Source organism: Danio rerio, chromosome 18 (assembly GCF_049306965.1).
Source record: "Danio rerio strain Tuebingen ecotype United States chromosome 18, GRCz12tu, whole genome shotgun sequence".
NCBI classification, from domain to species: domain Eukaryota; kingdom Metazoa; phylum Chordata; class Actinopteri; order Cypriniformes; family Danionidae; genus Danio; species Danio rerio.
Genome location: NC_133193.1, coordinates 40,077,839 through 40,099,126, shown reverse-complemented (window position 1 = coordinate 40,099,126; position 21,288 = coordinate 40,077,839). Strand labels below are relative to the sequence as shown.

At 34.5% G+C, this 21,288-nt stretch overlaps 1 protein-coding gene across 7 annotated transcripts in view; it reads right to left on the bottom strand.

The window, feature by feature from the left end:
• The window catches only part of sipa1l3 (signal-induced proliferation-associated 1 like 3), a 189,158-nt gene that overhangs the window by 28,568 nt on the left and 139,302 nt on the right, over window positions 1-21,288 (bottom strand). For all 7 annotated transcript variants that reach the window (XR_012394069.1, XR_012394071.1, XR_012394070.1 and 4 more), the window contains one exon: window positions 19,444-19,718. Coding sequence is in view for 4 of the 7 variants with exons in the window: in XM_005173672.6 (XP_005173729.1) it covers window positions 19,444-19,718 (275 nt within the window). In the remaining 3 variants the exon portion in view is untranslated. The remainder of the gene's footprint in view (window positions 1-19,443; window positions 19,719-21,288) is intronic.

The following is a 21,288-nucleotide window of genomic DNA, read 5'->3' as shown; positions in this document are numbered from 1 at the left end:
AATAAAAATAAAAACAAATAATAAGAATTATAAAAATAAGAATAAAAAATATATATAACACATAAAAATGTGTTAAAATATGTTATAAGATAATGAAAAAGAAAAAAAAACATAATAGTGCGATTTGTCGGACGTAGCACAGTAAAGGCACAGCTAAACAGATGTGTTTTCAGTCTGGATTTGAATGTGCCTAATGTTAAACTCAAATTTGAAAGTGTATCTTTCAGGTTCTGTGTGGTCTAGCTTGCTCTAATTAATTTTGGTGGTTTCTGCACTTTTCTGTAATCATAGGAAAAAAGTAAAATGTCTCTATCATAATCTATGCAAAAGTTATTCAACTGATGAGAGGTGCTGTACAAGCCACAGGGATCGATCATTGTTTTCATATTTCACATTCTTTTGTTTCATCAAACATAATTCACTGTTTGGACCACATCAGACATATAAAAGGATTACTTCTGCACATCACCTCAAAAACAGAGGAAAATGGCCCTGAAGCACACAGCATAAGGTAAGAGATGACAGCTGTCTGTGCTATCTGGGGCTGCTTATTGATCATAAATGTATTGTTTTCACTTCTGCGCCATGGAAATTCATTCGACAACTGTTTGATATGAGAAAATAATTCAGTAAAAAGAATGCTAGAACCGTATGAGCACCGCCTAGAGCTTTCATTTGAGCTATAACTTGTACATGTGTCATATGAAAAATATGAAAATGAACCAATGTAAAATACCTAGCTTGGGTATGCAAAATACTGTGTTTTTAAGTGTAAATAACCTTTGTACAGTAGAGTAAAAATCAAAGTGATGCATATGTGCATAAAATATAGAATCTACACTTGGTCTGGTGTACTGCTAGCTCTTTAAATCTTAAAGCGAAAGTTGGGTACCGGTACCGGGTCCGCGGAGTTTAACTGATTAACAAAGTCATATTAAGCAGGAACAAGCTCTAGATGCAATATTAAGACACAGGATTACAAAGATAAAGAAGAATAAAATAATTTCTTTTCCAAAAAGTGAGTATTGCGTTTGTTTACTATCTTTTAATAGAGAAATGGCTTTAAAACAAAAATCTTTGTCAAAAGGATATTCGAAAATACATTTAAAACATATGGTTCATGGCTTTTTATTTGTTCGCAAGAGTGTGCAGTAGTTTACTTTCATTCTCATTTGCAAAACTCAAGCAACGAGTGACATACAATTCTATTGTAATTGGTGCCCATGTTTCACACGAATGCCATCCTATTCTTTAGTGATTCTGAATCTGCTCACACACCAGAGAAGAAGCATTGCATCATATCTGTCAACTTGAGTATTCGTTTTTTTTTCGGTGCATCAAGTTTTTGTGACGTGGCAGGAATTCGAAGAGTGGACACCGGATGAGAAGCGCAGCTCCATGCCATGTCTTTAAAATTCGTAAGTTTGTCCATCATAGTCCAAATGAAGCAAATTCAGCAGCGCACACATGATTATTATTTTTCTGTTTCTGCCTCCCATCCATGCAGGACGACACCATCACAACCTAATTATAATACAGAATCAACTCATCAGCATTGTAACAAAGATCAGAATAATCAATGCCATCGTTTTCCCAATCTCCATGTATGCATGTGAGAGCTGGATACTCGAGAAGAAAGACAGAAGGAAGATCGGTGCTTTCGAATTGTGGTGCTGGAGGCGAATGATGCGCATATCATGGACGGCGAGGATCAGAAACAAAACGATCCTGGAGCGGGTCAAAAAAAATGTATCGCTAAAGGGCAAAATCACCAAGCAGCGGCTCATGTTCATTGGTCATATCATGCGAGCCGACTCCATGGAAACAGCTTTAATGCTCGGTGCAGTCAGTGGATCGAGAAGAAGAGGGCGTCAGAGATAACGATGGCTGGACACAATCAAGACTGACACAAACTTGAACATGGAACAACTGAAAGAAGCAGTCAGAAATAGGAAAGCGTGGCAAATCACGATCCATAAAGTGGCCGACTGATTGGCTAATCATCATCATCAACTCTTTACGGAATTGATTTAGAATTGTTAGAGAAAAATTGCGATCCATCAATGAATCTTTTTTTTCTTCCACAGCTTTGTAGGGCTGGGTGATAAAATGATATTGATAATTATTATACATGTTGTAATTTTACCTCAATAAAACAATGAATAAGAAATAGTTGGTGTGGGGGTGGGAGTTCCTGTGTGGGGCAGGGGTTGATTTTTGTGAGATATATTGTTTTTGCTTAAATATTAACAGTAGCTGTTTTATCAATAAATGTACACAGGGTTCTCTCAAGAGCCTCAAAATAATTCAACTTTAGTGAGAAAATAAAGATAAAGATTGATTGATTGATTATTTTAATGATTACTCATGTTTGATCAATGTCTAATATAATGTTTATGCTTCAAAGTCGAATTAAAGTTAACTGTTTGATTGCACCACATGCTTAGGTTGGTTTACATCTCTAAAATTTTGATGGTTCCATATTGCACTGACTCTAATTGCAAGACATCCCCCTGACCTGTCACAGGAGACGAAGGCAAACAAAGAACGTTTTTGTTTTTGTGGTGCACAAAAGTGTTCTTAGAGCTTCGTATAACTAAAGTTTAAACCAATGAAGTCACATGGAATATTTCAACAGAATTTTTGGTATTTTTAAGGACTTTAAATTCCTCTGGACCATTGCCGTCTACAATCTTACATACCTTAATTTGTGGGTGTCGGGAGAAGTTGGTTTTTGTGAGATTCATTGTTTTTGCTTAAATATTATTAGTAGCTGTTTTCTCACAAAATGTGTACTGGTCTCTCAATAGCCCCAAAATAATTTATCTTTAGTGAGAAAATAAAGTTTGGTTGGTTAATTTAATGATTTCTCATGTTTGATCAATGTCCAATATGATGTTTATGCTTCAAAGTCGAATTAGACTGAACTGTTTGAATTAAACTGAACAGAACATCTCTAAATATTTGATGGATCCATAATCCGATTCTAATTGCAATACAAACAATGCAAACAAAGTGCTTTCTACTTTTTTGTTTTTGGTGCACAAAAGTGTTCTTGAAGCTTCATATAACTAAAGTTGAACCAATGAAGTCACATGGAATATTTTGACAATATTTTTGGTACTTTTTTAGCACTTCAAATTTCTTCTGGACCATTGCTGTCTATGATCTTACATACCTTAATTTGCGATCCAAAGACTGATAATGGTCTCAGAGGATTAGACCAATATGAGGGTAATATTTAGAATACTCAATAAAAGAAATATCACTTTTGGGGGTGGTGAACTAATCCTTTAACTCTCTGGTTTCTATAGTACAACGTTCACTCAAAAGCAGCATATGCCTTGAAAACAAATTATAAAGGATTTCACATTTATAGTGATAATTATTGACATCTACTGATATGAATTTGTAAATCGTTTGTTAACCTATATTTTAAAGGACAGTAGAGTGGAGACAGGAATGCATGGGGAGTAGAGAAAAAGGGGAAGGATCGGCAAAGGACCTCGAGCCAGGAATCAAACTCGGGTCGCTGTGAGTCTCAGTGCTATACAGTATGTCAATGCACAAACCACAAGGCTTTCGGAGCCGAAATAAATTGAAAAATTTGATCATGATTTTAGGTATATCACCCATGAATGACTACATAAATGTTCAAATGTTTTAAGCCAGATATTTTTTGATACGAAAGGAATGTCAGCAAAGACTTTTACAATGAAACAAACAGGCAAAACAAATCTGATAAATACTACTCTTTTAAACTGTCTATTCATTAACATTAAACACTGATAAATGTAGCAACAGCACATTAGACTGATTCTGAATGATCATGTGACAATGAAAATTGGAGTAATGAGCCTGCAAATTCTGGATCCCAGAGATAAATGACATTAAAATACACTGCAAACAAAACCAAACAGTATTTTTAGTTCAACTGCAATAATATTTCACATTTGTACTGCTTTAAAAATACGTCTGATCAAAATAAATGCAGCTTACCAACAGTTACAAGGACTACCACGTGAGACTGTTATCCTGTGAATCCCACCTGTCCAGCTGCTACCAAAGCACAAGCAAAGCCCTAAAATTCAGCTCATATTCCAGCCTCTATTCTAGCATCACCACCTCGTGGCCCCCGACATCTACATTTTACACATCATCATCATTAAAGTAAGCTGCAACCCATTATTATCCTTCATCCACAGGGAGAGAGAAGAAGACAGACAAACCAATAGTCAGAAAGCCAAAACGAGACAAAAGGAAGCAGAGGAAGGCGAGAGGAGGAGGGGGAGAGAGAGAAAACACAGCAGGACCCTCAGCGCTTGTGTCTAATACACCAAAAACTCTTTTCTGAAGAACACAAGGGCAAATCAACTAGTCCTGACTGACACACTGGAGACTGGGGATGGAAACTGAATACTAACCATCAGCTTGTGTTTATATAAACCAAACCCACCACATACATAGGGGTCCAAAACCTAGACTATTATAGCGGAAGACAAAAGTATTAGCCCTCCTATTGAATTGATATATTTTTCAAGTATTTCCTAAGCGCTGTTTAACAGATTTTCACAGTATTTTCTTTATAATTATTTCTTCTGGAGAAAGTCCAATTTCTTTTAGTTTGGCTGGAGTAAAAGCAGTTTTAAAAAATGTAAAGAGAATGTTTAAAGTTAATAATATTACACTACATTATAACAAGCCATCGTTATAAATATTTAATTTCCAAAAAATAGATTCATATTTTAATGACACAAAAACGCATATCATTACATAACACTAAACAGTTTAAGTAAATAAAACAAACGGATTGAAAGAGTTTGGAGGATATTGAAGAGTTCTGATCTAATGACAGCAGCTGTTTGTGTAAAAGCTGAAGATCACATTCTCCAGCGAGAGCATCTGACCGTCTGTACTAAGAGTCACATGGTCAATGTTACAAATGTACTTATTTGATCAGTGACCCAGTGGAGAGCCCTGCACATGATATACAGTGAACAAAGGAGTTCTTACTACGGTTAAACCATGGCAAAATCACCTATTTCAATTTGTTGAACTGTTATTGGTAACACTAGTAACATGACATGTACTTACTACAGTAAATTATGCACAATTATATATAAATAGCCCTAAACCAAAAAGGAAAATCCTAAACCTTTGGAGTAAGTATATGTTGTTAATCAATGATATGAATTAATGCTTCTATATTTTAATACACAGAAGTCAGAGTAGGTTAGGCATGGGATGATCACCGTTTTCATGGTAAACCATGGTTTGGAAAAGTCAAAGTTTTAAAATCGCCAAATTTTTCTGCTATATTTTTACTAGAACTTCTTTGTTAAGCGGCTTTGACACAATCTACATTGTAAAACATTGCGCTATATAAATAAACTTAAATGGAATACCGTTCCTTAGGACAGCAGTATCTCCAGTGAAAAAGATATCCAAATATGGTGTCTTACTGTTCCAAAATATTTAAAATGTTTCTTAAAATTAAATTATGGTGTTCTCAAAGCGGAAAAAGTTGTAGTTTTTTACTCAGACATTTAAAAAGATATATTTTAGAGCAGAAATCACAATACGGTCAAATAATGATATTTTTATGCAAGGTTATCATACCGTCAGAATCATATACCGGCCCTTGCCTAGAGTAGGTACTATATATAACTTTTATATACATATATAAACATACTTGTAATGCTACATTACATACATTATTTAACTCATTTTGACCCTTTTGGTTATTTAAAACATTACAATAAACATGTTAGGTGCATTTAATATGCTTTCAATGTATGTAAAATCTTTTTTATGCATTCAACTTGTAGTGAACAGCAATGGGGAAACTTCTCTTTCAGTCCTAATCATTTCTACACTTTAAAACAATAAATTAAATGTTATATTATTGTAAAATATGCTGTAATGGTAATTTATGTCGTTACGCAATGTGTATACAATATTTTATAAGCAAAAATGAATAAATAAATAAATCTACTTAAAACTTACTAAATAAATAAATATACAGTTGAAGTCAGAATTATTAATATAATAATATAATAATAATTATTACTGAATAATTTTCCCCCAATTTCTGTTTAACAGATTTAGCAAACTTTTTCATCACATTTCTAAACATGATAGTTTTAATATTTCATTTCTAATAACTGATTTATTTTATCTTTGCCATGATGATACTAAATAATATTTGACTAGATATTTTTCAAGACACTTCTATACAGCTTAAAGTGACATTTAAAGGCTTAACTAGGTTAATTAGGTTAACTAGGCAGGTTAGGGTAACTAGACAAGTTATTGTATAACGATGATTTGTTCTGTAGACAAAAAAAAAATTAGCTTAAATGAGCTAATAATTTTGACCTTAAAATGTTTTGTTTTTTTTTTAAAAACTGCTTTTTTATTCTAGCCGAAATAAAACAAATAAGACTTTCTCCTGAAGAAAAAATATTATCAGACATACTGTGAAAATGTCCTTGCTCTGTTAAACATTATTTGGACAATATTTTAAAAAATATTAATAATTGTAAGGGGGACTAATAATTCTCTATTTCCCATATATATATATATATATATATATATATATATATATATATATATATATATATATATATATATATATATATATATATATATATATATRTRTATATATATATATATATATATATATATATATATATATATATATATATATATATATATATATATATATATATAACCCTAGCCCTAACACTTTATTTCAAAAACAAAAAACAACAACTGTTTAATATTAACTTATGTTAAACAGGAATAAACACTATAATAAAAATCTATTATAATATTAGTTAATGCATCCACGTGTATGATTGGATCTTACTGTTAAATATTTTAATATTTTTCTACATAACATTTCAGCTCACTTTTTTTCAGCTTTAAATTGAACAAAATGTACAATTTATTAACAAAAAATATCAGTCTCAGACTTTTTGGACCCTACCATAAATAATTCAGAACTCAGAAGAAAAAAAGAAGCCATTTTTAACTATCAGCCCATGCGTTAATTCTAATCTCTTTAAGACCCACAACGAGACAAGATAATTCTTCAGCACACATGAAACGCTTGCTTTATCAAAGAGACTGAAGCCATGAGTGGACAAAGGCTGAAAAAAGCCACGAGCACAGCCAGCCTCGTGTTGCTGCGCTGGAGATCTTCCTCCTCAACACTGAAAGAGTGCTGTCAGCTCCACCACTCCTCTTTCACTGCCGTCCACCATCCATCCATCACAACCTCCTCCTCCGTCTCCAAGTATGTTCATTCCAGCCTCATTCATTGTTGTTGTAACACAATTGAGCTCCAGCATTTCCCATCATCCACCCTCTGTCTTTGTTTCCCATCATCACTAACCTCCGCGTGTAGAGCAGACTGTTGTATCGGATGTCCACAGCAGCGCCATGAGGCTCTGACTGACAGCTGAAGTACAAACCAGCCCTGACACACACACACACACACACATACACACTCCAATCCTCTCTTTCACTACGATAACAAGAGGAACGAGAGAGCGAGCAGTAGAGACAGAGAGAGGGAGAGAGAAAGAGGAGGAGGGCTGTTTCTTTCCTCTGGATTTGACACCCTCCCACTTTATTCCCAGTGAGGAGGCGCTCAGACATGCCTCAGCATCCGCGCTCTTTATATCCTCTCCCTGCATGCTAAACAAGCCGTCCGAATGGATTTCTTCATTAAAGCCCCTTTATTTATTTCATTTCAGCCTCGAGTTTCCTGCAATCTGCTCCCCTGGTAGTTTCCGGCGCGCAGAGATTGGAGCATGGAGAGGGAAAGCCGTACAAACAGAGGAGGGAAAGAGAAAGAGATTGAATGACAGAAAGACAAGCATGTCGAAGCATGTAATTAACACGCTCTTTCGTTCCACAGCACAGTGAGGGTGGGGGTGAGTTGGGGGGTGCATGTGTGTGAGCCAGAGAACATTTGAAAAGGAGTTTACTTGCGTAATTTAACCACAACAGCGAACACATGTCCTGCTTTGCACGCAATCAAACACACTGCTGAGTAATTAGTCCCTGACAGCAGACGCTCAGCAGAAATTCCAACGCCATCTCACGGCAATTCGCAACTTGTTTATTTAGTGGCTAATTCGCATTAGTTTGTATGATCTCATTCATAGATGTTAGTATGATTTGCTAATCCCCCAATTAGACATATATCAATATTGAGTAATTCATTATACACTCATCGGCCACTTTATTAGGTACACCTCTCTAATTGCTCGTTAACGCACATTTAAAATCAGCCAATCATACAGCAGCAACTCAATGCATTTAGGCATGTAGACATGGTCAAGACGATCTGCTGCAGCTCAAAGCGAGCATCAGAACTGGGAAGAAAGGTGATTTAAGTGACTTTAAACGTGGCATGGTTGTTGGTGCCGGATGGGCTGGTCCGAGTGTTTCAGAAATTGCTGATGTACTGGGATTTTCACACAAAACCATCTCTAGGGTTTACAGAGAATGGGCTAAAAAATGAAAATATCCAGTGAGTGGCAGTTCTGTGGGTGCAAATGCCTTGTTGATGCCAGAGACTGGTTAGAGCTGATTGAAAGGCAGCAATAACTCAAATAACCACTCGTTGCAACTGAAATATGCAGAAGAGCATCTTTTAACGCACAACACGTCGAACTTTGAGGCGGATGACCACACTGGGTGCCACTCTTGTTAGCTAAGAACAGCAAAGTCTACAATTTGCACAGGCTCACCAACACTGGACAATAGAAGATTGGTCTGATGAGTCTCGATTTCTGTTGCGACAGTCAATGGAAGGGTTGGAATTTGGCATCAACAACATGAAAGCATGGATCCATCCTGCCTTGTATCAATGTTTCAGGCTGGTGGTGGTGGTGTAATGGTGTGGGGGATATTTTCATGGCACACTTTGGGTGTATTAGTACCAATTGAGCATTGTATCAATGCCACAGCCTACCTGATCCCTTTACCCATATTCTGATGGCTACTTCCAACAGGATAACACGTCATGTCATAAAGCGCAAATCACCTCAGACTGTATTTTTAAACATGTCAATGAGTTCACTGTACTCAAATGTCTTCCACAGTCACCAGATCTCAATCCAATAGAGCACCTTTGGGAAGTGGCGGAATGGATATTTGCATCATATAAATGTGCAGCCGACAAATCTGCAGCAACTGTGTGACGCCATCATGTCAATATGGAACAAACACTCTGAAAAATATTTCCAGTACCTTGTTGAATCTATGCCACAAAAGATTAATGAAGTTCTGAAGGTAAAAGGGGGTCCAACCTGGTAATAGTAAGGTGTACCTAATAAAATGGCAAGTGAGTGTACAGTATATCGTGATAAGGGCACTTCAAAATACAGTGAATACTTATTTATTACTTATAGTTTTGGAGTGCTTTTTAGTAATTTTCACATTGTGTTTGTTCATAACAGTGCCACCATCATATCCTATATTTTGATTTAATGCCATGTCAGCAACAACGACTTCTTTCATGGCAAAAAAAAAAAAAAAAAAAAAACATTTCATTAAAAAAAATATAATTAAAAATCACAAACAAATGAACAAACAAATTATATAAGATTTTTTGTAGAATTTTTATCATATGTTTACGCAGATGCTTTGCTAAATATATCTTTGAGTGAGTTAATTTAATAATAATACATAAAATATAAAACACTGCAGTCATTTAAAGTGGGACGGTCCAATAAAATGTGTTTTTCAGTAACGGGAATTTTGCAGAACAAACATTGAGTGGGGTCTTCACCTTGTTTTTCCAACATGAATTCTGGTAAAATTCACTAGATCAAATCAAGTCTTAAATTGTATTTAAAATGCCTTTGATATATACATTTTGGTCAAGCATATATGATTGCTATTCTAAAGCTTATAGTAAATCTGTACCACCTGATGCAGAACTTGCTATTTTCGGTAACACATTTCTCATCTCCCAGATGGACTCCAGCAGTCTTTGTCTTCAGGTATGATTTTGGCTAAACGGCTTGTGGTCCGTCATTAAAACTCATCTTCACCTTCTACATATCAAATGTGGATTGCAGACATAACTTAGGTCAGGGGTTCTCAACTGGTTTGGCCATGGGACCCACATTTTTACACGGTAAAATTTTTTTTTGAAACTATGATACAATTTTAGGAATTAACTTATTTACAATTTTATAATTAATTTATATTTATTTGTTAATATACACAAGTAGTGACTGATAAATCATAAGAAAATCACCAAGAATTACAAATAAACTATATTTTATTGCTGTCATTTAACAAAATGTATCAAATTCTAGAAATATTACCAAGTAAAAACAAAAAATACTGTAAACAGTGGTTAGGGAAAGGAAATGTTCAGTTACCATTAACTAAAACTGAACTGTGAATAAAACATGTTGTCTGGTTTCTAAATGTTGTTTTAATTTAGAAGGTTCATGCTCACTTGTGAGAGCACCTCACTACCTATGACACACTGAGGCTGTAAGTCTTTTTTCTTGTCAAATATGTAAATCCATACTTTACATATTCAGGGTCGTACTTGTGTTCCGACATGTTTGTTGCTATTTTAAATGGAATTTCGCATGTTAAACGGTACGGTTGTTGTGCACGTATTTCAAAATAAAAGTCAAAATAGGTTTAAAATTAAACTTTTGTTTTTTTGACCACGCACTCCGTGACCCACTGAAAATGTTCCCACTAGTTGAGAAACAATGACTGGGGTAATACAAATTAAAAGACTTAAATTTCTGAGGACTCATTCTATTGAAAATTTTAAAATTTTTCAGTGCTAGGGGTTTATTTCTTAACTATCTGGATGAGCAAACCAGCCACTCAACTTCTGTGGATTCTTCAGACACTTAACTTACTTATTTTACATATTTATTTATTTTTACTTCTTCATTCTATTTTCTGTTGTCACTTGCTATAATTATAAAAAAAAAAAAAATGATAACGGTGCCAAATATTTGTTTAATTAGCTTAATAGTTCGCAGATTAAGATTTAATGTTAATCTAGATGCTGAAATATTGATCAAACATTGTGTCTGTTTTAGGGATGCCACGATTATAGATTTTGGTTGTACGATTATAGTCTGAGAAATAATCTCGGTTATCACGACTATTATGCAATAATTAATTTCAAAACACTGCTAGTTTAGTAAATCACATGAAAACTTCTTATATAAAAGTGTTGTTTATTGCTGCTCAGTGACTAAACAATACATGACAAAATATTGTTTAAAAACAAACAACAGTCCATTTCTCTTTGGGCTTAATTAACAAAAAAAAAAGTTTTTTTTTTTTTTGCATTTAAACATAAGTAATAATTTTACACTGAAAATAAAAGACAGGACAACAAATAAATAAACAAATATAAGAATTAAATAATTTATTGTATTGTATTCTTTTCTCTTTAGAGTAGAAATGTGTATATTCTATAAAAAGGATGAAGCTGATGAGTCCAGTTCTTGTCACGTGACTCGTGGTGCGTTCGTGGCATTCTTTCAACTAGGATTCAACAACTCTGTGTACAAGCTCGAAACTTCAAACTTGTGCACAGTTGGCATAACTTTTAGTTGCAGTAGTTTTGTTCCGTGCAGAAATGCGTTGTTAAGAAGCCTTTACGATTAATTAACCATGATGAATTAAACCTCGAGTAATAGTGAAATCGGTTAATCGTTGCATCCCTAGTCTGTTTAAAGGGTTGTTGTACAATAACACTGTTCAATACACCTCTAAAAGTTAATAGTTATTTTAACTAAACTCGCAATAAAAACGACAAAAGCTTTTATTATTCTTCGGACATGTTAATTTCTTAATTCATGTCTAATAACGTGTTAAATTTGAAGTCGTAATCTGATTAAGTCATAATTGTTTTATTAAATAGAGTTAATACCCCATACAATGCATTTTATTTTTAAACTATTATTAACATGGCAACTAAAAAAATACAACTTTTTCCTCACAATTTCAAATTAATCTGCTTGAAACATTTGTTTAATCTGAACATGTACAGAAAAAAATAAAGCAGTAAACAAAGTATTTTGTGTTATTAAACCTGTTAACGTAATATCTTTTGCAGCTTAAGTCAATATCTGTATATGTAACAGTGACATACCGTATACCTTGATAAAAGATTCAGCAATTTATCGCAACAAGAAAATTTGATACCATCATAAGTCTCACCCTAAATAAGGGGTAGGATTAGAGGTGGGGTTTAGGAGGAGGCCTCCTTTAAAAATCGTGCATTTCCATACAAATTAAATCATATAAATTCGTCCAAATCAGCCACTTTTCTGACAAAGCGTAAAATAGTTACGTTTCCTCGTGAGATTGAATTGGAAAATCCAAAGTTAATTATACAAAGTAATGTGAAATTACATTAAAAAAGATGCAAATAAGCAAGTTTAAAAGCCTTAAACGCAGCTGCATACATACCTTTTCGATGCTTTGAAACTGAGGCTTCACATAATGAGTGTTTTCATTTGTAAACTGTTCCATCCCTCTCTCTTCTCCTCTTCTAACACACTCTCTCTCTCTCACACACTCCCACTCACTGTTCCCCGGAGAACTGAGGCGTCTGCCAACGTTCTCAAAATCTGGTGAGTGCCTGCCTGCCTGTGTGTGTGTATTTATGTGCGCCTGTGTGTTTGCGCAGCAGACAAAGAGGAGGTACGAGCAGGAAAACAAAAGCTTCTTCCCTTTCGTTTGAAGATACATGTAATGACTTTTTTTCCCGGTAGCGTCTATAAAAACAGTGAAACTGAATCTTTGAATTTTGTCAGCGGGGTAGCAGCCGGCGGGCATCTGCAACAAGCAACATTAATTCTGCCATGAGGCTCATCATTAATCTTTCCAAAACGAGAATTCGTCTCCAGAGGGGTGCGAAGTGCAAAAAAACCCCAATAACAGCAGTCCTGTCTGATCTGAAATGTGCTGCTGCCCAGATTTTACGCTTAAAGTCGCTGTTTCTGTAGAGAATAACTGCTGCTGAGTTGAGGTTCTGTCAGAGAGCGTCTATTCTGTGAAAGAGTAAACACTGACAGCGCTTATATTTTGTGTTTGTCTTATTCAGAGAAAAGGAATGCAGGATTGAGGAGGACTTCAGCTGTGCTGCGCTGTAATTGTGGATCTGGCATCAGATTCTAAAATTAACACTTGCCAAGCGCCAAATGAGAGTGAAAGGACTTACTAATTGGCAGGTAACTACTTTAAAATAAACAATGCTTGAGATTGCGATGAGTTTTTGCATGATTATTAAACTGCAAAGACTGCAGTGAAATAAGAAATATGCAACGTAATATGCAGCACTTTTCACATTAGTAGCTCATATTTATATCAACATTTTAGTAGAGCATTTTTCTTCTGATTGTCCATCAAAACAAAGGCACTTCTAAAGCAAAGAATTTACCAACCATAAAATACTGCTGTTACTAAAAAATTTTATTCACTTTTTACTTACAGGATGACAAAACCTTCTAGAATACTTTTGTTCCGTTGAACACAAAAGATCCTAATTTGCATTTGATCCATTCAAAGTAGTATTTGAGTTGGTGCCAGTACCCTAGTGGCTGACATATAACACCGATGTGCTCACGGCAACCAGAGTTTGATTCCCAGCTCGAGGTCCTTTGCAGATCCCTCCCCTCTCTCTGCTCCCAATGCTTTCCTGTCTGAAATCTCTACTGTCCAATCATAATAAAGGTGAAAAAACCCTAAAAATAATTATTAAAAAAAAGTAGTATTTGAAAATAGAATTAGCAAAACTTAAATGCTAGTATGCAGTCATAATTATTCCAAATTTACCCGGATTGTGTATTTTTTTCCGTTAGAAAGTTCCGTGTGTACTCTAACCTCTAATACCATACCGGTCAACCCTCCTGTTTTTCCTGGGATTCTCCTATATTTTACAATTCTATCCTGCTATCATCCCGTAAAGGTATTTTTCCATATATCTCCCGGATTTTTGATCCTTCTATGAAGGGTGGCAATAAACATTAAAGAGCCGATCCTTCCTAAACGCAACCCATACTGCCATACCACCCGAGGACACCCCTTGTTCTTAAATGTGAATCTTTTCTGTGCTTTCATTTTATTTAGGCATGAAAACTCTTTGAAATATATATAAAAATTGCGGGATTCCCTTCCTTTTCATTACAGATGCCATTTCCCCACCTATGCAATCCTCAAAATAGTCAGTTCATGTAGCGAATAGCGGTGCGTCAATAGCTATGTTTAAATCCAAAAATGTGAATTAATTTTATGCGCAAAACTAGATTATCGAATAAAAGAAGTGCAAATAAAGCAGTGTTTCCATCCAACGAGTCAAAGCGAACAAAATTGTCCCTCCTGACTAACTGACACCAAATATCAACAGTAAAAACTGAATTTGCTGCAGTAGGAGACGCTGCGTGAGTGTTTTCTTCATCTAATAAAGGACTTGTTCCCCAGAAGGCAATCCTGACACACAGTCAACGTGCAGTGGCATTTGAAGGTGTCAGACGCGGAGAACAGGCGCTCTCGCGGAGAACAGGCGCTCTTGATCCTGGAGGTCATTAGTAATTTAATAACACTAATACTTAAACGGTAAGGCGTTTTTGCATGACCAAAACAACAATTCTGATGTTCATAGTGTACTCAGCCTGCTGGTTTGTCCATTCACACACATTTTTATCATCACATGATCTGTTATCACAAAATCACATGACCTTTTTTTTTTACAGTGCATACTGGAATTTGTGCGGTAAAAGTGTTTCCATCGTAGTTTATGCGCATCTTTTCTTATCAAATAAAAAGTTTATCCTACTCAGTTATGTGCATACATTTTTTTTGAGCATTTTCAAAATTGATGCGCATCTTGGCTTTTCCATCAGCCATTTTTTATGCGCATATCCTAAATGCACATAAAAATGGATGGATGGAAACGTAGCTACTGTCAGCTTACTGTAATAAATGCTGTGTCCCAAATGGATTCTGTACACGCGATTTGAAGAGCAGCGAAAGTGGGCACTCTGGGTTTTGGGTGTGTGTTTGAACAAATGTAGATAATGATAATAATAATAATAATAATAATAATAATAATAAATGACAACATCTAAACATGTCGATCTTGGTGGGTTTTCTTTTAAACACAATAAATTTGGTCTTAAATGAGTATAAAAAGTTAGGAAAGCAATCGAATGTTTCAACTATAGCAACACCTCTCTTATTTAATGTAATCAAACGAAAAATCATCTAATGAGATTTGATACCTTGATTAAATTTCTTTATAATAGCTATTAAATTTATTAGGCTAAACTGTTTGCTAATTTGTGATTAATATTGTTCACAATAACTTTGGACGAGAAGTCGACTAGAACCACAAACATGGCAAAAAGAACTAAACTACAAATAAGGCAGACGTGCAAGACCAACCGTTAAGTGGATATGCTTTGATAATGATGTTTGAATGACTGTAAATTAATATCTAACCTACTGTAAAATATTTAAACCCCACTTCCTCCATTATATTTAAACTGCAACATTGTCAAGATGTACAAACAGGCGTTTGGTCTAATTTCTGAACGCATTATTATGCAAACACCTGGGGGGATTTCTCTGCATGAAAGACTCATGAATGGCTGATAAACCTGCTACTGTATTTCCAATATGGGGAGAAATTAAATATGACAGAAATGTGGAAGATGTGTCAAGATGATTGACAAGGCCTATAACTAAGCAACATCTAGTCTATATATGGGTAAGTATTATGTCCCAGTGCTTGTACTTTGCTGTACTCATGTACTTTTTCTTCACAGTACATACTTTAAGTATACAGTGGAAGTCAGAATTACTAGCCCCCTTTAGAATTTTAATTTTTCTATATTTTCCAAATGTTGTTTAACAGAGCAAGGAAATTTTCACAGCATGTCTGATAATATTTTTTTCTTTTAAAGAAAGTCTTAATTTTACTTATTTTGGCTAGAATAAAAGCAGCTTTTAATTTTTTATGTAACATTTTAAGGTCAAAATTGTAGCCACTTTAAGCTTTATTTTTTCGATAGTCTCCAGAACAAACCATCGTTATACAATAACTTGCCTAATTACTCTATCCTGCCTAATTAACCTAGTTAAGCCTTTAAATGTAACTTTAAGCTGTATAAAAGGGTCTTGAAAAATATCTTGTAAAATATTATTTACTGTCATCATGGCAAAGAGAAAATAAATCAGTTATTAGAAATGAGTTATTAAAACTAATATGTTTAGAAATGTGTTGACTAAATCTCTCCATTAAACAGAAATTGGGGAAAAAAATAAACAGGGTGGCTAATAATTCGGACTTTAACTGTAAGTAGGCAAATTGGGATGCAGCAGTAGAATTTATTTCTAGAATGAAGGTCTCGGTAACCATCCTTTAAAATATCTTCTTTTGTGTTCAACAGGAAAAAGAAACTTAAAGGTTTAAAATACATGAGGGAGAGTAAATAATGAGTTAATTAATTTTTTGTGTGAACTATCACTTTAAATACTTTACACCAATTGCTTTAGAATAATACATTTGATAAATAACTGATAAAATGTTTGCCATTCTGTCTGGCATTCATTCAAACATTTACGCAAACAGATGTAGCAGAGTTGATGTTCTCTCTGGGTTTCTGGAACATCATAGGCATCATCACACTAAATGAAGTGAGCAGCCGGCGCTTTTGTCTCTAGACTTTGAGACAGGCTGGAGACTTGACGGTCTTTTATGGTGTTCTTGTTAATGATTTATCAAAGTGGAATGAATTTAATGGAGTCACAAATGCGATCTTACATTCTGATACAACTGTTGGGCTAATAGCTCGTCCTCTGCAGAGCGATTCAATTAAAAGTACCAAGAGGTCCAGTCTCTACATTTTCTTCCCAGCAAATGTCCTAAAAGACAAAGGGCCCTGTCATACACCCGGCACTATGCGACGCAAGGCGCGACACAATTGTTGTTTGCTAGTTTCAGCTTGGCGCAAGAGTCATTTTGACTATTTGCACCACGCTGTTACATAGCAAACGCATTTGTGCTCACTTGTGCGCCCATGGGCGTTCTGGTCTAAAAAAGGAGGCGTGTTGAGGCGCATTGCTGGCATGTTGCTATTTTAAGGAACTTAAATAGATTAAGTTCTTTACAAATGAAAAATAATTAAAATATTAGGTATATATATATATATATATATATATATATATATATATATATATACATACATACATATATATATATATATATATATATATATATATAATATAATAAGGATATATATATATAGGATATAAATCTAAAAAATATTACAAAAATATTATTTTCTAACCTACATAAATATAAAAATATAGTCTTAAGTTGAATGGATATAATTGTAGGCATACAGTAGCTAACAATTCATTGTATGAGTGAAAATTACCAAATTTTATTTTAAGCAAAAATCATTAGAATAATAGGTTAAGTTCATGTTCTATGAAGATATTTTGTAAATGTCCTACCCTCAATGTTTCAAAACCTAAACTTTGAACAGCCATAAAAATTGTTAAGAATTTATTTTGGACAACTTTGCAAATATTTCTTTTTAAATACGCAATATTGTTGTTCAGTATTGTGATGATGTTTCTTACGATAAAACATTTCCCAAGAAAAATGCTGTTTCTAAATCATTTATTTATTTAATGACATCAAAATAAATGGGTAAAAGCTGATTTTCAGATTTAATTAATTTAATGCAAATTAAAAACTGTCTCAAAGTTCAAATCACTTTTGAAAGGTCTTTAAAACACTATGAAGGAGTGAATACCTCAGCAAATATTCTAACTCTTATTGGCTGTTGTCTTTATAAGTATTTATATTCAGCTCTGGGTCCACTGCAAGGCCCCATCTGATTGGTTAAATTTAGATAAGCAACCAAAGCATAAATGTAATTATGTACTATTGTACTATTATTAGTCTGTGATACTTATATTGCATATACTATTATTGCGATATCAATCATTTTGCATTATATTGTGCAGCCCTAATTAACACTTAGGTTCCAGATTAGTTGTATTTCGGTCAAAAAAAATACCAACAAAAAAAAAACCTTATGACTTGACTTGTGGTTATCAAGTCTATTTGGTACTATTTGGTATATTAAATAGCCCAAATTACTTCAAGAGTACTTAATAGTATGATTTGAACAGGTGACTTTTAAATTACCTTATTATCTTTTGGTTATTTAAAATAGAAAAGGATTAACCTTTGAGAAATGATGTGTGATCTGTAACTGATCCCTGGTGACCTCAAAATATATCACAAAATATTTCATCAATGCATTTTTTCCCTATTTGTATCAATACTAAAACTTGGATCACTACTTTCCTTCTTATTATGTTCACATCCGTACTGATTTAAGTGGTGGACACCGATTAAGTAATCAAACTTTAAGAGCATATTTGTCAAGCAATCTAATTTAAACCAGAGAAACTTTTATATGCTCTATGTGACAGCACTGTCTGATTCCTGAATGAGTTTATTAATTATTTTCATTTAACCTGTTCTGCATCAGTTCGATTTAAATGATTCAGTCAGACTCTTTATTTAAAAGGTTCCTGAATTTACACTGAATTGAACATGACTAATGATAGGAAAAGTAAGTTTCAAATGCAGAATTCTATGGTTTGATATTGTATATGGTTGTCCTTAATAGGGGATGACTGTCAGATATGAACTAAATATGTTGAAAAAGTGAGTTTCTCAATACTTGCTTTATGACATTCTTGAATGTGGGCCTGTCAACATTTGTGCATCACAAACAGAAGGGTAAGTTTCATTTGAGTGAAATTAAAAAGGGCTATCTAGGACTTTTTCAACAGTAATGGTACAGTGAGGTATTTGTACTTTTACTTTTAAGTGCTTGATTTTATGTACTTCATCCACCACAGACAATGACTTACATTACAATTTTCACAGACACATTATGTTATAGCTGCTAATTCCAGAACAATTAGATTTACTGTAAATACAAATGCTGTTATGTTTACGTAAATTAAAATTAAACACTGAGAGCTAAAAATCAATTGTTTTGAATCAAAGTCAAGTTACTGACATGTGGATATAATAAAACAGCAAAAGAACTGGCGAAGCTTGCTGATTATTTCAGAAGTTTCTCTATAAACTGACTTTGGTCATGTGATTTGAGCATAAACCCTTTTGTAATTCCTCTGCACCACAACAAAAACTCTGTATATACCACATGTGCTGCTTCAGATGTGACTTCTGTGATGTAATAAATAACTCTACACATCTTGTGAGGTTTACGGTTTCAGGAGGTCACTGATTTCTCAAGCAGCAGTCGTTTACACCAACACTTTCACTAAAACAGGTCAAACCACAAAAATATATGCAAATTTACAGATACTAACCTGCGAGCTCCTCCTTCTTCGAAAGGTGGGATAATGACCACTTTTACAGTGACCGATGTCCTCAGTAGGTCGATCATCTGCTCATGGGAGAGCGTCACTGCAGCAACCTTGCAGATTTCAACCAATCGGCTTCCCTGTCGAAGTCCTGCCTGCCAAGCGAAACCATATTCCTCCACTTCGGACACCGTTCCGTCCAAACGCACATGGAAACCAAGCTGACCTAATCCATTACGTCGCAACGTCATGTCAACTGTCTCACAACCTACAGTCAACGCCTGCAAGGAAAAAAAACAGATATAAAGCTTAGTCCGTGTAAACAGCACAACGCAAACCAATTCTTTATCCCTATTCTAATGCTAATTGTTACACAGAAGGGCATAAAGGATTTACACCATTTACAGGGGGCAGTTTGTGTTTTTATTGCTATCCCAATATAAAATGTCTGTATTTTCCTCTTACTACCCTTGTGAAAAAAAACCCAGCTGAATTACCTACTTTTTTTTGACAAACACCAAGTAAGTGTGGTGATTTATTTACTAAAAAGTATTTTTAGTTTCTAAAAGGAATTCAATAAAAAGTTTAGTAAATCCTTTTAGACCACAGTATAGTTGCAATTTGCTGTAATTTCTATCAGGAAAGTTATATCTTTTGCATACAAAATGGACACTTATATTACCAAAGAGCAAAAAGTTTTTACTTAAATAATTTTGCAACGTTTCAGTAAAGATAGACTGATAGAAAAGATAGAAACGTAAAATGGCACACTGGCATTTGGTTTAGTTGGTTTAGATTTAGCGCAAACGAATATAAAAAGTATAATAATATCTCACTCTCACTTTTCATTTATCTTCGAAACACAAAGCAAGATATTTTAGGTGAAATCTAAAAGCTCATGAACTGGTTGGAGAAAGGTTTTAGATTTGTTCCGGAAAGTCCAGAAACGTACCAAAAAACATAATCAAAGCAGATTTTATGCCTTTAGTTGTTCAATCAAAAGCTTTAAGAATGTTTGTGCGTACATAAAACAAAGATAATGCCATTTTCTCTCTCCTCAGTGTCAGTATAGGGCGCACCTCTGATGTACTGCATTGGTTAATACTTGGCTAGATATCACTGCATAGTGCTTATAAACGTGCAATATAGTGACACTGAATAGAAGAAATTGCTGAATAAAGTTTTGTTTATGTTCGGACAAAAGTATGATCATAGCTGGATATTGTTCCAATTGAACCACTGAAGGCATACGGTCTGTTTTATGGATGTTTTTTTTGTGTGTGTATTTTTATAGTTTTGTACATGCACACAACAACATGAGTATTTATAGTAAATAAACAAATGTAAACATCCTGCTTGTTTTTTGAGTGTTGTTGGGCGAGTTCTTACATCCCTATGATTGGTCACGCGCTCAACAGAAAGAGCTGCGATTAGCTTTAACGCTTTGGCGCTCTTCACAGATGAGTGACACAGATAAATGGCAGCGGCCATCACAGCTGATGATAGATGTGGTGGAAAAAAACTCTCTCTGCAGACACGCACTCATGTCTGTATTCAGAAGTAACGCTATAACAGCCCAGAGGAGAGGAAAAGTTACCTCACGCCAGCAGGTCAAAGGGCCACAGTGAGAGAGAGAGAGAGAAATGGAGTTTATTGTCATTCTCTCACTCTCTGTGTAATAGGGACTTCTGCTGTACTTTAGTGTCCGTGAAAGACTGTCCAGCAAACAGACACAGTGAATTGTGCAGAGTTTATGTTTTTTTTTAAGTAGTGGGAACATTTAATTTACTTTGTATTACTTTGAATTACTATTGGCTCGCTCGCCATAGTAAGCTACCACAAAATAGTGTG